At 42.7% G+C, this 16,137-nt stretch overlaps 1 protein-coding gene across 1 annotated transcript in view; it reads right to left on the bottom strand.

Moving 5' to 3' along the window:
- GRTP1 (growth hormone regulated TBC protein 1) overlaps positions 1-16,137 on the bottom strand; it is a 987,655-nt gene that overhangs the window by 174,370 nt on the left and 797,148 nt on the right. The window contains exons 6-7 of the mRNA XM_069637149.1: positions 11,544-11,716; positions 8,294-8,479 (exon numbers count right to left, since the gene is read on the bottom strand). Coding sequence (XP_069493250.1) covers positions 8,294-8,479; positions 11,544-11,716 — 359 coding nt within the window. The remainder of the gene's footprint in view (positions 1-8,293; positions 8,480-11,543; positions 11,717-16,137) is intronic.

Below are 16,137 nucleotides of genomic sequence, written 5' to 3'. Positions count from 1 at the left end.
CAGCATGAGCTGGAGCCAAGCAGTCTTTTTTCATTGTTGTGCTCAAGGGAGGAGCCATCCACTAGCAGCAGCAGGACAGTGTCTAAAAATCAGGCACATGTGTGGAGCGCGCGCAAGTGTGTGCCAATGTGTTTGGTGTTACTGGTGCGGCATGTAACCTGAGCTGGTGCCTAGCAGTCTTTTTTTCATTCTTGTGCTCAAGTGAGGAGCCATCCACTGGCAGCGGCAGCACAGAACCTAAAAATCAGGTAAACACACAGAGCGCGCGTGGTGTGTGCCAGTGTGTTTGGTGTGAGGCGGAGGCAGTCGTCACGACAAGCCATGAGAGCTATGTGTCCCAAGCAGGGTAATTGCTAAATGCAGTGATCTTACTGAAGTGACCTATACTGAGTGATTGGGTGAATAAACAAATTAAGTTCCCATAAGACTTAAGTATCACTTCTCTGGGATATTGACACTGAGGCACCACTATAGAGTTCACTTCACAGGACTCTCAGCTGGAAACCTTATCCCCACCCTTAAGGGAAGCGCCGAGACCCTTTCTCGCCCCACTTACACACTGCGACTGCGGGACGGAAGAGCAGCTAATAAAGAACCTGCTCTATGCTTTTCTAAGCTATGAAGCAAGTGGCTTCCCGGTAAAGTGGCCTATGCAGTCCTACCACGCGCCTCCCGAAAAGATTAACAAGCCCGGAGCCAAAAGCGAAAAAAAGTGGAAAAATGGTAAAGCTGACCAGACCATGGACACTCCGCCCCCGAATAACAGCCTTCCTAAATGCACTGCAAATGCCTGTACAAGTTGACACTGCTGTGAGGGGCTACTTGCACCAAACTCCCCAAACTGAATGCCTGTCACCTAACATCGATAATAACTAGTCCCTTCAAGAACTGTGCCTGGGTCTCCAGAGGGACTCACTGGGAATAAGGGAAATACCTGAAGACTCTCTAGAGGGTCAGTCAACCAAATACGGATAAACCCCCTGCCTCTCCACACTTGCGAAGGTACGCCTCAACATCTGACTCCCTGGAAACAAACACCAGTAAGAGTGAGGATAGAAGTGAGCTGCAATGCTCCATCGATCGGAGCACCTGTGATGCTGAAACCAATGCAGTGACGGTATCCTGACTCAAAGCATTTGCTTCAAGCATAGAGGCGTTGATGATCCTATGCTCTAGCATTGCCCAGGAGCAAAGAGATTTCTAACAAATAATTGTAAAGGTAGTAGACGCAATACTGGAAAACCCTGCATATGTGCACACGGGCCAGCCCCCCCAACGCCGGAAGGGAAAAGGTCATCACCTCACGATCTGAAATTGAAGAATGCATAATCCAAAATCATCAAAATGGGAAACTTCCAAGTCAGTCTGGCACATTAGAAGTGGACTGCAATGATGTCCATGCACCTGAAGATGCAGAATGGGACTACGACGATATTATGCTCCCAGCTACCCCGATCATTACTAAAAGGAGAGATCTGTCTTTTGGTGCTACCCGTAAGTGGATGGGGGGGGGTGGACATAAATTGCAGGAAAACAAGGAAAAGCCCAAAGAATGCACAACGAAAGCTGGACATGGGCAATCAGAATCTGACTCTTTCTGTTGGCCCCAAAAACTAACCACTGTACCCAAGACCATTGTTACTCATACCATAAGTGATGGTATAAACAGGCACGTCCAACTGCAAGGCCCACTGCAAGGATCATTGGACCGCTGGCTTGAGGAGCCGGAACTGCATGGAAATGAAAATGCACACTCAACTAAATCTAGCAACTCTGCAAATTATAAAACAACAGTGGGAGAAAAGAAAGTGGTTAATTCCAACATAGACCCAGAATGGGCCAATACAACGGGGGCCACTTGGAACAAGGGACCCCAGAAATCAGCAGCAATCTGTACTAGGCCAAACAGAGAAGAAAATGAAGCTCCTACTGCGCCCCCTAAAAAGGCCTTGTTCTCTGATGACAATATAAGCCTAACAGGGAAATGGGCAAAAAGTGAGGCAATCCGGCCGACGGACCGTAGTCCTTTCCTAAACAGGAAGATGATCATGGAGATTTTTGCCCAGATTAATCAACATGATCAATTCGTTGGATATCATTTGCATCGATTTGCCAAAATATGATAGCTCTGTTAAATGGGTGATTATCGAATATGTATTCCCCCAGATGTTGGCGTTATTGCAGCAAAGAGCCCATGAACTGGAATCCTTTGGCTCCAGACTGACTGTATGCAGGAAACAGTGACCTGCATGGTAACCAAATGAAGAAATGCAAAGTCTCCAGCAAGCATGGACCATTCCAATTTCGAACACAAGGAACCATAGCTCAGAACGCAAATCTTTACTCGCCTCCATCGCTAATCCCCTGGCCCACTGTGCACAGAAAAACTTGGCAGAGAAATGGGTCTCAGAAGCAGTTCAGCATAACATCATCTGCCAAAAGGCCACAAAGTCTGCCCTAGCTTGGATATCATGGAACACTAGAAGGCACAGCTCATTTTTGGAAAAACAAGAGGGCTCAATGTTTGACCTCATCCGATATCTTCCTATTACAAGAGATTTGGCTCACGGACATTTCGCATCAATGGGTTCACCACATTATGTAGCCAAGCAACCAATCCTCCGAGAGGCCATCCTAGCGGCGGCTTGGCAATAGGGGCTTGTGCAAATATCAGGCTAGATATAATTTACTCTAAGCTAGCTTTGCCCTATCTCATGATGGCCTCATTGCTTTGCCCTCAGACTATGGAAAGAATATTGCTGATCAATGTTTATGATCCACCAGATGGCGAGTTTACATGTAAAATCTTACTTGACATCTTTAGCACTTTAACAAGGCGGTATAGCGAATATCCAATCAGCAATGTCCTAATTGGCGGTGATTTGAATGTGTGCAATTTCCACCTCGATCTATATTCAGATAACATGGAAGCCAAACAGTCTTCAGAATTGCGCAGACAGGTTGTCACTGATCATGGTTGGCCGAAACTTATAAATGAAATAGACTTGCTCTGCAAAAACATCTCTCTTATTGAGAAAAATTACACCTGGAAAAAATGGTCACTCTAAATCATATTTGGATTATGTGATTGTAAATCTCAAATTGCCCTCTGTCTGTGGCCATCTAAGCATAACACATAACGACATTAGTGAGCACGCTATTCTTTCATGGACTACCACAATTACTCATAGGCGCATGATTTCATACATACCCACTGTGCCAAAATTCTATAACATGAAGAATCGACTCAAGTGGTCGCCCAAAAAGACGATAGAGGTCAATAATATAATTGTGAACAACAAGAGCACTCTTGAATCCTGGTTGGCCTCACATGAATGGAACATCGAGATGATGGCAAATAACGTTGCGAAATCTATTGATGTTCAGAGACTAAAGTCGACTCGTGGGCATAAGAAGATCAACCATGCCAGATTTGACATGGCATTATGCTCAGGAAGAAATGCCTTCGGAAGGATAGTCTGTGTATTAACTGAAAAAAATGCTACGCTTACTCGACTAACTACCTGCTACACAAATTAGCCAATTCAACACAGGCACTACCTGAATAGCGCAAATTGACTTATTCTATTAAAAACACTAAAGACCAATGACAGTAAAACAAATCTGGTCCCGATTCAGGGAGCACCAAGCAGGCCAGACTTCCCTAGCATTAAACGCTGTCTCTGAGCATCAATGGATAGACCATGTCACACAGCTGTACGTGGTTCCTGGCGGAAAAAATAACTCCAATATTGTGGCCAATTATGTTCGGGAAAATACATTCTTTGGCCCTGATTTTGAAGTGGAAGTTATGCTGAGGTTAATTAGTAAATTAAAGCCTTCTGTGCACCTAGCTCAAAGCAAGCTTCCACCTCAAGCTACCTGGCTGTATCAGATCTTCAAAGAGGTAGCATCTAGAGAATCCCAACTGCGCGGTGGGACTCTTTTCACTAAGTGAACAGCATTTGGCGTGTCTTAAGCATTTCACTAAGGTATTCCCGATGCGCAAATCCGCAATCCAACCGCAAAATCTTTTGTAAGCTTAACAGAGAGAGGTCAGCTGATATTTGACAATAGTCATTTAGAAATCTGCCAATCCATAGAACAGACAAATGTCTGAAACCGACCTCCCATTTATGAGTCCGAGTTGAATGGGCACACACAATGAATTTTTAAATAAAAAATAAATAAACAATGAGGCCCTGGCAGATGACCAAGCAATACAGAGCATGTCTATTAAATAAAAAATAAATAAAATAAAATGTCTAGGCGTTCATCTGGTCAGTGCAGAAATCCACCTTGAAAGCTGCAGTAATGCCTTTCAATTGCTTGAAATGTGGATTCCTCGCATGGTGGACCAGTTAACAATGCTCCAGGGACTGCACAGCTTTCAACAAGTGTGCACGACCAGTACATGCAACGTGCTGCGGGTTTCTGTACGTTCCAGTACCGATTTTACAAAGCTTGCAGTTCACAGAACAGACGTGCCTCCTCCGTAAAAGGGACTTCAGTTGTGACAGGAGCAAGAGTAATTCTGTTGTTACACGTGCCCTGTAGGATTTACACATGTAAAGCCATCCGTGTAAGGAAGACGTAACCATAACGTCGGACCCCTTTATAAAGCAATTCCATTAATGCGGCTCCGAAGGGGGATATGGCACAAAAGACTACAGTCATACCGAGCAGCAAACAAAAATGCAAATAGGCAGAAATGTATCAAAATGTATATGGCCTTGACGAGACATTACCTTTAATACTTAACTGAAGCAATGCAAATAGAATAAGCAGTGCCCTTTAGCATGTGAGAGTGTCTTATGCAGGCTATGCATCCTGTGCAGGGGCAGAAACAGCCTAAACATTTGTATTTTTGGCAAGTATGAGTGTTCAAGCCAGAAACCATCCCCAGCCACTGAACAACAATGAATTCACTAGAAAAAACCTCACTCCCAATCCCTCCTCCCAGAGTGCTTTACAGAAGACACGGCACTGTGAGAGCCGCAGAAGATCATTGTAAAAGAAGATCTAAAATATATGCATTTTTCTAAGCCACAATGTAACTATTGCGAACATTTGATTTGTCAAAGAAATGTGGAATAGCTGGATTATAAACCATGAGCTGATTGTTTCAGAAGGAAGCTGCATTACGACGTGTGTGTATACATAAACGGATTGGGGGTGAAAGCCTGAGATGGAAATGTTCGAGGGAGAAAAGACCAAAAATTATTTTTCCGAAATAACCTTCAGTCTTCTTTTCTCCCCTAACATTTCCAACTTGTCCACCTGCCCCCACCCACACCCCACTCCCCTACTTACCTCGTTGTGTTCCTGCGATGCCACTTCCGTAATGGGGAACCAGCGGCACAGGGTCCTTTTTTTTTTGTACCGGCTGAGGGAGACACCCCTGCAACCCACACTCACAATATAGTGAGCAAGGGTGCGGGGGACACCCCCGCAGCCCACACCACCGAATGGGGGATTTGGTTGAACTTTTTCGGCCAAATCTCCCATTCGGTCATTTAATTTCGGTCTTTTTGGCCGATTCCTACATAAACAGCTACATAAGACCAGGGGCCTACCTAGAACTCCAATGCAGGACGCAGCACTTCACCCTTTTAAGGTGAGCCCCGACCGGCTAAGGGTTGTTTTGATACATGTGGAGCGTTTGCCCACTTCAAGAAAGTGTTGCCCCTCAAAGAGTAGGCTCATTGCCCACAAAAAGTGAAAACGCCATGCCCTCTTCAAGTTCTTGGTAGATCACTGCTAGACACGAAAGGTGAACTGCAAAGTTAAGTTAGGCACTACACTACCGCAAAACCATAAGTGGCAGCTGATTTCTGTCGTGCTTTGTTTCCAATCTCCACCATGGATAGCAAGGAGAGAATACAGATGTGCAGTTTACTGAATTATGTATTGGCTGCCCATAAGTCTATACAGAGAGAACCAAACACGGGAAGGCAACCCACCTAAACTGTTTAAAAAAGGGACCTGTATCAGTGGGATCACAATGACGAACAACAAAGCAAACCACAGACCTACAAGTGTTTACTATTGAATGAAAAAATATTGTTAGGCATTCAATTAAAAACGTTTTTTGAATGAAAACATTTTTACAATCACAAAGTAATATTCACGCATAAAGCTATAAAAACCTTCAACACACACATGATTCAATTGCATATACAATGATAATAACTGGAGTGCGTGATGTACGAAGAAGCAAGAGACCAAAGCCACACCATGCCCGACACAAGAAAAAGATGAAGCTAAAGAAATGCTCTCTTTTGGTGTAAGTTTTTTCCCAAGTCCTCTGCCACAGGGGTGCAGATTGGCATGTCCAGGGCAGAGGAATGCTCTGCCCCCTAATGATCCCCAGGGAACAGTGGGGGGTAGGCTGCTGTTGGAACAAGGCCTCTCGGCTGACTGTACAGTGAAACCAGGATCCTGTTCACTGGAGGTGAAGGACCCACTATAGGTGCCAGACAACATCCTGGTGTGGCAGTGCAGAACCAAGGACTCAACTTGACAGGGCCTCCCAGTAACCCAGAAGTCCAGCAACATCGCTGGTTCCACTTGGGCACCTCATAGAAGCCTGGCTCAATGCTGCTGAGCCACCAAAGACAAAGGATGTGAAGAAGCACTATCTGTCCAGTCAACGACCAGAGTAAGTCCCATTCTTGGACTTTTTTTTAGAACATTCCTTTGAACATCGACATTGCTGCTGACGTCTTTTTGCCTGAAAAACACAGCTCATCATCCCAGAGAGCCCTTTCTTATCTAAGGTTTGGCATGCTCTGTGTTTCTCTTACATTGCTGCATCCTTTAGTGTGTTTTAATTAGTTGGTGGCATTGAGGTTTTATGAAAGTTCCTATTTTTCTACAACCTTGTTTGGACTTTTTAAAAAAAATTTTGGGTCCATTGTAATTAAGCTGTTTGGGTTGCTACCGTTATCAGCTCACAATTCTCCTTAAGTTTAGAAGTAGGGTGGAGATGAGTAGGCACGTTAGCCACTACTCATCCCTGTACTCATGCAGAGCAGCAGTCATTGCGTCAGAGGTATTTTAAAGCGACAGATACAAGAACCACTGAAAGCTGTAAAGGGGGAGGGAATCCGGCAGCACTGTATAATGCTGATTCTTGCACATATACAATGTTATCTTTGTCTACTAAGACCATGGCTAACAGAGGCTGCTACCATTAGATGGAAGTGAGATGGGGACTTGGATGAGACCACATCTGTGTAATCCTATAAAAAGATTGACTTGATGGTAGATAGAGCTTCAAGTGTCAGGTCACGCTTAATAGTACAGAAAAGTCTACATATGTTGGATAAACAGTAGAGGACCACAGTGAGGCGAGACCTCATCAAATCAGGCCCCAATATGACATTCCCAATGATGCATTAATTTATAGGATATTCTACATCATCTTTGGTAGTCCTAAATGTGGGGAGGGAAGATGAAATAAGTCGTAGCAGTAGAGATTGTGCTAGGCACATGTGTCCAACATAGCAATATGCAATAAAGTGGAATGATAATGTAAGAACGACAATTGTCTTAAACCTTTTTTTCTTACTTCCTCTAATCGCTGGCAGATTGTAACAGGGGGGTGTTTTTACTCAAGGGATCAAAAGACAGAAGGAGGAAAGCGAGAGCATTATCGGGAAACATGGCAAACTCGGTATTGAGTTAATTGATTTATTAACCATTTACAATTCACTTACTTCTGCCCATAACCATCGTGATAAATTGTATAGAAAAGAGTAGCCAAAAGAAGGTACAATCCCTGATAAAAAAAAAGAATATGAATACCACTAGCAGTCTACATAGGAGAGGAGCCCATTTCAGATTTGACATATGCGCCTAGAAGTGGGGTTCAGCCAGACTTAGTACTTTAAACGTTTTCAAAGAAAATACAAAGGTGAAGTGAAATCATTTCGGAAAATTAAGATAAGCCGTATATAATCAGATACCTGCTGATATCAGTATTCCAACCTAAGATGTATGGCAGAAAACTACATACATGGGCAAAAGGGTATCAGGGAATAATGTCCCCATACATAATATTGCCGGGAAACGTAATTGGCGCATAGTCAATGTAATAAGGTCTCTGCAAAAAACAGCGACGTTTTTTGTCGGGGGACATTTTTGCCAGGGACATTATTACATGGAACCGGCAAAAGAGACCCCATTATGAGACCGGCCTAGGCTTTTTTCTCAATGTGTTTGGTGGTAACAAAATTAATTTTAGACCACATTCACATAAGATGAAAGTAAAACAAATACATATATATACCTGCATAAACGTGTGACACTCTGTGACAAATGATCCCTTTGTTATATCTTTGAACTTTTCACAGACATCTGGGAAGTTCTTTGCCTCCAAAATGTAAGCTTGGTGTCGTTTGATTAATGTTAAGGCCACGCGAAAAAGCAGTTTTGATCCCTCGTAGAATAGGCAGTCCCAAACTCGAAGCACTGTCTGTAGAAAACACACCATTAACTTTTCCTGTATATAACCAAATAAAATCATCAACTGAAATGTTTTTTCAAACATGTTATTAAGCTGTACAACAGAGCATATTAGTTTCCTACTTCATCAGGCCTCACACATTCTTTTAAAAACAGCTAGACCTGTGGGTTGAGTAAATTAGTCTATCTACTCGACATTGGAGAAATACACTCGACACATTGCAACGGGTGACAGAAATGTTACCAGTGCTTTCTGTAAATTGATGCATTCCACATCAAGCCCACTTTATATTTGGTGCCAGCCACACACAGTAAAGTGATTGACATTTACTGCAAAAAATAATTCTTTGCAGTAAACGTCAAGTAAAAGTGCTAACATTCCAGAATGACATTGTACTCACCAGCAATGTTGTGTAACCATGCAAATAGTACGTACTATTCATAAAAACGACTTCACTATGAGTAGTCGAGTAGATTTTGTAAGGCCCATTTAGGATGTGAAAATGCTGCAAAATAGTAGCAAGTATGTAGAAATGAAACCTATTTCTGTTCTCTTTGAAATTGAGGGCTAAAATCATTCATGGTGTTTAGGCCAAGTTTATAATCCTTTTATATTGCATCTCATTACTGAGCCCTCCCTCAATGCTCTTCTGGGAATACAGGGGCTGCTGATGTACTGGATTATCAAACCAATAATTCATCCAAAAAGGTGTTTCGGAAACCAGATTTCCTGTAGAACTTAAACCATAGGACGGGTCCCTCACGTAGATCATCAAATCCTCAGGTAGTATTAAAGCGCTACCTCTTAATTTTCCATCTGAAACTCCTCGGTCAATGGCCCATTGACCGAGGAGTTTCAGATGGAAAATTAAGAGTTAGCTCTTTAATACTACATGAGGATTTGATATGTGTGATATTAGGCTTTGTCAAAGAAATGACTGTTAGATTATATTTCCATTTATACATCTTAATTATCAATTTGCAATTCTAAATTGAAATGTTACTTTAAACTCTACTTTAAAATCAATACACCATGATAGCTCTCAGTAGAGCACAGTAGTAGCCAAGATTTAAAATTATGTACATGTATCAAACAAATTCAAAGGAAGAGCAATATATTCAATAATAGAACAATCTGAACTTCTAAGAAAAGTAGTTTTAGCCGAGTCCTTTTAAACTCTTGTTTGCATTTATGAGAATATTTCTAGAAGAGAAATGTTGCAGTCCCAACCATTTGATTTGAACTTGAATTAATATTTAATTTCTACATTCTTAGGCTTCTCTCGTGTAAATATGGACTAAGCCACCCTACTCTGTAAAATGTACCATATGCTTGCAGTGATTATTAAACCTTCCCAATAAGCAATCCAATTCTTGCAAAAAAGAATCATGTATTTTACCCTGGAATCTAGAAGTATTATTGATTGTTAGTGGTCTTGACTTACTGCTGGTATTCCCCAAAGGATACAACAAGCCCCTTATGAGCATTGAGAAACAGTAACTGGGACAAAGAAGCACTTCAAAGTATACAATTAAGATTATTAAAGTTACATGTTCACCTTTTAGTCTTACATGTTTGGCTTTATAGATTTTCAGCGTATACAAAAAAAGGTGTGTGTGGTTCTAGGATCAATCAACAAACACTCCTGCTGAGAAGCTATAACCGAACCACAGTTCTCATGTCTTAACCAGTGAAACGTTAATTTTAGTATACATAGCTCCTTTTGTTGAATTATTTCCTGTCTGTTCAGTTGCCAATTTTAGCCTGCACCCTTGATTTTCTTTATAGTACATCTTGGTTTAACAATATAGTATACATGTTTTTTTCATATTTCCCCTGGAGATATCAATACAGCAATCCAAGAATTATCAAAGCCCTGACACTGACCCACAAGTGCATTCACCTCACTGCTCCTGCCTACCTCTCACAAAGGATCCACCCCGTCTCCACTACCAGGCCAACCAGATCACCGTACACCAACATGCTCCCTGTGCCACTTGTAAAAAGAGTCAGAGCGGGCGGATCCAGCTTCCCTTATCTCACGCTCACTCACTGGAATGCCCTACCTCCCACTATCCGAGGTGAGGCCTCCCTCACTACCTTCCGCAAAACTCTGAAAACTACCCTCTTCACATAAGGCCCTACACATCAGCACGAATACTTATCATACAAGTTGTAATATAATGACCAAATGCAATATCTGTAACAACAGTATGATGTTTTGTAGTATTCATAATGTGTCAACAACCGCTATCATGCCTGTACCCTGTAACTAAGTTATTGCAAGTAACAGCGCCTCAATGCCCCTGGGCTGCTTGCGCGCTATATAAATATAAATAAATCTTTTGGGGCATAATCTTAACAATCTGTAGTTTTGATCAAAATGATACCTTTGTGATGGAAAATACCAGTAACAATAGTCTTCATTACACTAAATCAAATTCATGTCATCGAAATGTAATATTCAAAGCTTGGATATCAAATGTCGAATAGTAAAGATTCTCCCCTTATATAAAAATAATTGCTATTTGGAGTGCCACAAATGTTAAAACCCGAAAAAAACCTATCATTTTCTTATTCCATTTTCTCTAGAAAACTATTATTTTTACATTCCCTCTCCATCCCTTCCAATTATATTATTATTTGTATGGTATTTGTTGAGTGCAGAACTAGCATCGGGAAGCAACTGAGTGCTATCCAGTCAGTTCCATGTCATTTCAATGAATACATTACTTTGATATAATTTACTTAATTGTAATTACTTCTCCAAAACACTTCAATTTTTGGGGGGTTGCACGCACCCCTCCCCTTCACCCCAAACCCCTCTCTCGCCTACCCCAATTTCATTGGGGAGATGCACGTTCACACCTTCTCTTTTTTGCATTCTGGGACTTCTTGTACCAGATTTCTGATGGGGAAAACCAAGATACCAAGTCCAAGAATTCAAAGACAGAAATAGGCATCTGCCTGATGGAATGGGGCACATAGTGCCATGTAGGAATTTGTTCCAGTACTTTTCTCAATGACGAGTTACAGCATAGATGGCGATCTGCGTGTTAGAATAAAGTCTTACCTCTACAGGAAGAACATCAATAAACAAGCAAATGAACCAGCGGGAAACCACTAGCGTCCACATGACTCCATGCGTCTCCATCAATTCTGCCACAGCAGGGATCTTCATCTTCACAAGCTGTCCCAGGACCTCCTGATCTGTTTTGAGACCCATCATGTCTGGACTGTAGTAATCTTTGAATAAGAAATATGCAGGCTGTGAAAAGCATGTCCCTTTTTGACTGTATTTTGTGCAAAGCCAAATTGAAAATTCTCAACCTTTGTTAGAAGCACAAACCTAAATATTTACTTGTCTTTCAAAACGTGAAACATGGTATGCCTATGATGGAGCCAGTTCTGAAGCCAGAGGCAGGGTCAAGGAAGGAAAGGCCCCCTCATGGGGAACTAGACAGTGCCATTTCACTACTTTGCAGGGAGCAGGGGATGCACATTGAGATGCGAAAATAGTCACAGGTTGAAGTAAGAGGGGGGAGAGAGCTCCACCACTTGTCATGCTTGTGATGAACTTGGCTCTGTTGATGTTGGGCTAATGAACATAATGTGTCCTAAAAGCATCTATGCTATTCTGCGGTGCATAGTGTGTGTGAAATGTTCATGAAAGCAAAAGTAACATTTGCTTTTCTACTAGATGTAGGGTGGACATACTATAATGCCACACTGGTACAAATGTCATCATATTTTTTTATTGGATACAAAAATAGTCACAGACCTGTGCAAAAGGTTACACATTACAAAACCTATTCATGGAAAAATGTAGTTGAAGCTGAAGTGTATAGGCACACATAATAGTTATAGAAGCAGCACTAAATGTAATTGTACGTAGAAGAGTAGATGGAACACCATGCAAGCTGGTGACCAACGACTTGGAATTAATGTACTTGCCACGAGCCTGAGCGGTCCAGTGGTTGCAATTGGATTGGGCGAATGCCATCCTCCACTCCGCCTCCCCCCGTTGGCTATGATAATCCCTGAAAGCAACCATGCCTATGCACTGTTCCCAGCTCACCTTCTCTGTCCTGCCTGCCATAAACGGTAATGTTTTTAAAAATACATCAATGGCTTTCGTTCCTTGTAGTTTCCCAATGTGACCCAATTCTATGCAAGCCTGTCAAGCACACTCACCACAGAAACAACTTTCTATCCAACATCAAACATGCTTCACTTGCTGTTTCAAAACAGTTTTAATGTGAGGCTTAGCAGCATTAACTGCGTAAACTGGATCCTACGTATGCCACCTTTCAAATAGCGGACTACCTTCTAACAGCACTCCCGAAAGTTCAAACATTGGGTCTGATATTGGACTCTGAGCTTACTATGAAGGTGCATGTAAGCAGCCTCGTATCGCAAGCGTTTTATTATGTCAAGTTACTGGTACAGCAAAGACCATTCCCTGATGGGGCAGACAGCCCAACATTGGCCCGTGCAATCATCGGCTCACGCCTGGACTACTGTGCCACTCTCCTACAGAGTATTGGAAAGACAGATTAATCGGCTACAGGTGGCCCAGAATAATGCAGTCAGGGCGGTGACTGGTATTCGCAGAACAGAGCATGTGTCTGCAGCAAGACGGTCACTCCACTGGCTGCCAGTACAGAAGCGGATCCTATTCAGGACACTGTGCATTACGCATGCATGTCTTTATGGAAAAGTCTGGCATATCTAACCAAAAGGATTAGGTGGTTGCTGGTTAAGCGAGCACTACGTACCAACAACACAGATTTGGTGGAAACTCCTGCTGCCAAGCTCTCCCATGTTCAGAATAGCTGCTTCTCAGAGGCCCCTCCTCGGCTATGGAATGCCCTCCCAGCAGATCTCAGATTGGGTGGGGCAGTTTCAATCTTTAGGGGTATTCTGAAGACCCTTCTCTTTAAATAAACCTAGCCATCGTGTTTCATTCGCATCCCCCTGGCATGTTTGACTGATACGTTCTCTTATTTGTTTTGTTCATTGTTGTCAGTCTTGTGCCTGCGCTTCTGTGCCCGTGGGTGAAGTCCCAGCGCGTTACAAATAAATTAAATAAATAGCTGAAAAGATGCAAGAATGCACAAGCACAGTCAAACCAGATTTTTTCCACAGAAAACAATCTTTTCAGCTCATAAAACCAAACCCAGCATTAAAAAAAAAGAAAAAAAAAATTACCCCCATCCCTTTTTTGCTGGGGCTTAAACACTGGTCAGAAATAAATGAGGCAATAATCCATGGTCTCTTGGCGAAAAACACAAAAAGGGTGGATTGGCGAGTTTAACATTTGGCGCTCCAATACCCACCTTTCAACTTGAGTAGAGTTTTGTAGGAACATACTTTTCCACGGAAGAAGAGGGCTATGTGCTGCTCTTCCATCCACCAAAGCGTTCTTCTGGTCAACATCTTCAGGCGTGGACTGAGACCAGTGGAAACACATTTCAGCAGGTGTGGAAAAGTTCTGGCGGTGACCCCCTCCACCCCGAACCTCAATCCAGACCGGCTGAGGGCAGGTCCACATCTATGCAATTTTGGCTCACATCCACCAGTTCTTTACTTGCAGTCTCCATTACAGCACCAGTAAAGGTAGAATTTGAGCCACAAGGGTGCACTGTCGATGAGGTATTTCCATCAGTAAAGCACATGCCTCAACTTCGCTGAGGGGTATGTAACATTGACACAGGAAGGTCCGCAGGATGATAGGGAGCGATATCACATCCATTTTTGGTGGCAGATTCTCTCAGTAATTGGTCTATCATCTGATTTTCAGGCCCTGCCTTTTGTCGTTTACTTGTGTCTCATATGCGTCCATTGACAGCCATTTCCCTGAAAAAGGAGCGTGTGAATCCAAAATGCACAGGATTCCTCGATGTCAGCCCTTATGAAAATGAAGAAGTCTATGTTCTTTCAATAAAAGTGTTGATCGCATGTGCACTTCAGAAAGAATTCTATTAAATATGTTTCACATGATGGAATTTGCAGTGGCCTTATCCAGTTGGGTGCACCCAGCAAGGAGGATCTCATTTTTTTCTCTGTATGTAGTTTGTTCCACAGAGTGCAGGGGTGGTAAATGGTGTGCACCAAAAACCTTTACTTTGAATATATAGGGCACAGTTATTAAACAGCGATTAAGCAGAGTGACACTCACTCTATTCTTTCTACTTTCCCATGAATCACCCAGGACCATTCATGTAATGAGTGTTGAATTGTCTTGGAACAGTTTCAGGCAACCAACTAATCAGGACCACTGATTAACGTGAATATAGCTTCTGGATTACCCAACACCACGTTGAAGTCTAGGAGGCACATATTTAGACAACCATTTGCCAGTCCGTTCATATATCTGTCCGACCACCCCCTCTGCCTTTTACCCCATGGCTCCCTCATTAGTTCCGATTTTCTCCCTTAACCTATGACCTTACCGTCTATTCGTCACTTTTTAAACTCCACTTCCTTATTCACAGACAGCATTCAAATGGTAAAATCAGCGACAAATGGCACTCATTCTATGGGGCCTGAATAAAAAGTTTTTAAAAAGACCTCTGAAGCCGCAAGTCTTTCCACAGTGCAACCGTGCGGTTGGTTGTGTTTGTTGCTGGGGGGAGGCCCATCAGTGATTCGTATGGGCTTTTGGCAGGGCAGGCTCAAGGTGTCTCTGGTTAGGGTCCATAGGCCCAGCACGGACGCATTACACAGGACATTGGCTTAAGTAAATCCAGTTGTTCCAAACAGTGTGAGACGCACATGGCTCCCTCTGCGCACACTCAGTGTGTGTAAGCTTACATATTTAATTAGAAGCACCTTTATACTGCTAATAATTGACGATTGGTGGGGTCAAAAGGGAAAAAATATGTTTTCAACGATCTGGAGAAGCTACCAGAGGACACTTTTGTAAATTGAATAATACCGCATTGGTAAACCAAACGTATTTGTTAACGAAGGGTGAGAGCTTAAAGACATATTTCAAATTCTTGCTTGCATCAAAGACAGCTGGTTAGACCCGAAAGAAGACACCCAGCAACGTTCACACCATTAACAAACCGGCCCCAAAAGTAAGGCTCCATTGTTGCTACGCAAATCAATTCAGTGGAGGAACGAACAGGGAAGCAACAAACATAAATATGTTTCTAGAACTATAGACAATACTTTTTTGCCCCTTTTTCACTGTGGGAGCAGGGGGGTGGTGGGTGGCGGGTGGCGGAGTTTCCTCTGCCATACCCGTCCTGGACCCTCTCTTCCCGCCTCAACCATTAATATATTTTCGCAATAACAGCTTTTGCTCATTTTCATATTTTATTTCTAAATAGAGAGGGCTAAGCAAGACGTGTGAACCCAAGAAGTCCTGAAGGTCTGCAATCTGTATGTAACTTTTATTTGTATAAAACATTATCACCCTGCATGGGGGCGGCAGCCAATGAGGAGGCTCAGAACACAGGCTGTACTGTGTGGCAGCCAGCACCCCCTTCCCGCTCCCCATCCCACTTCATTGCTCAGCATCCGCGTAGTTTCCTACGCAGGTGCGAAGTGTGTCTTTTTTTTTCTTTTAAAGAAAAGTTACCTTAGAAGGCAGCCCGACGCCGAGCAGTCCTGTTTGACAGGAAGTCGTTTCTATGTTGATGACGATTCCTGTCAAA

Source organism: Ambystoma mexicanum, chromosome 7p, assembly GCF_040938575.1.
Source record: "Ambystoma mexicanum isolate Mex_15411 chromosome 7p, UKY_AmexF1_1, whole genome shotgun sequence".
Lineage (NCBI taxonomy): Eukaryota > Metazoa > Chordata > Amphibia > Caudata > Ambystomatidae > Ambystoma > Ambystoma mexicanum.
The sequence above is the reverse complement of the archived record's forward strand: the minus strand, read 5'-3'. Positions and strand labels throughout refer to the sequence as shown.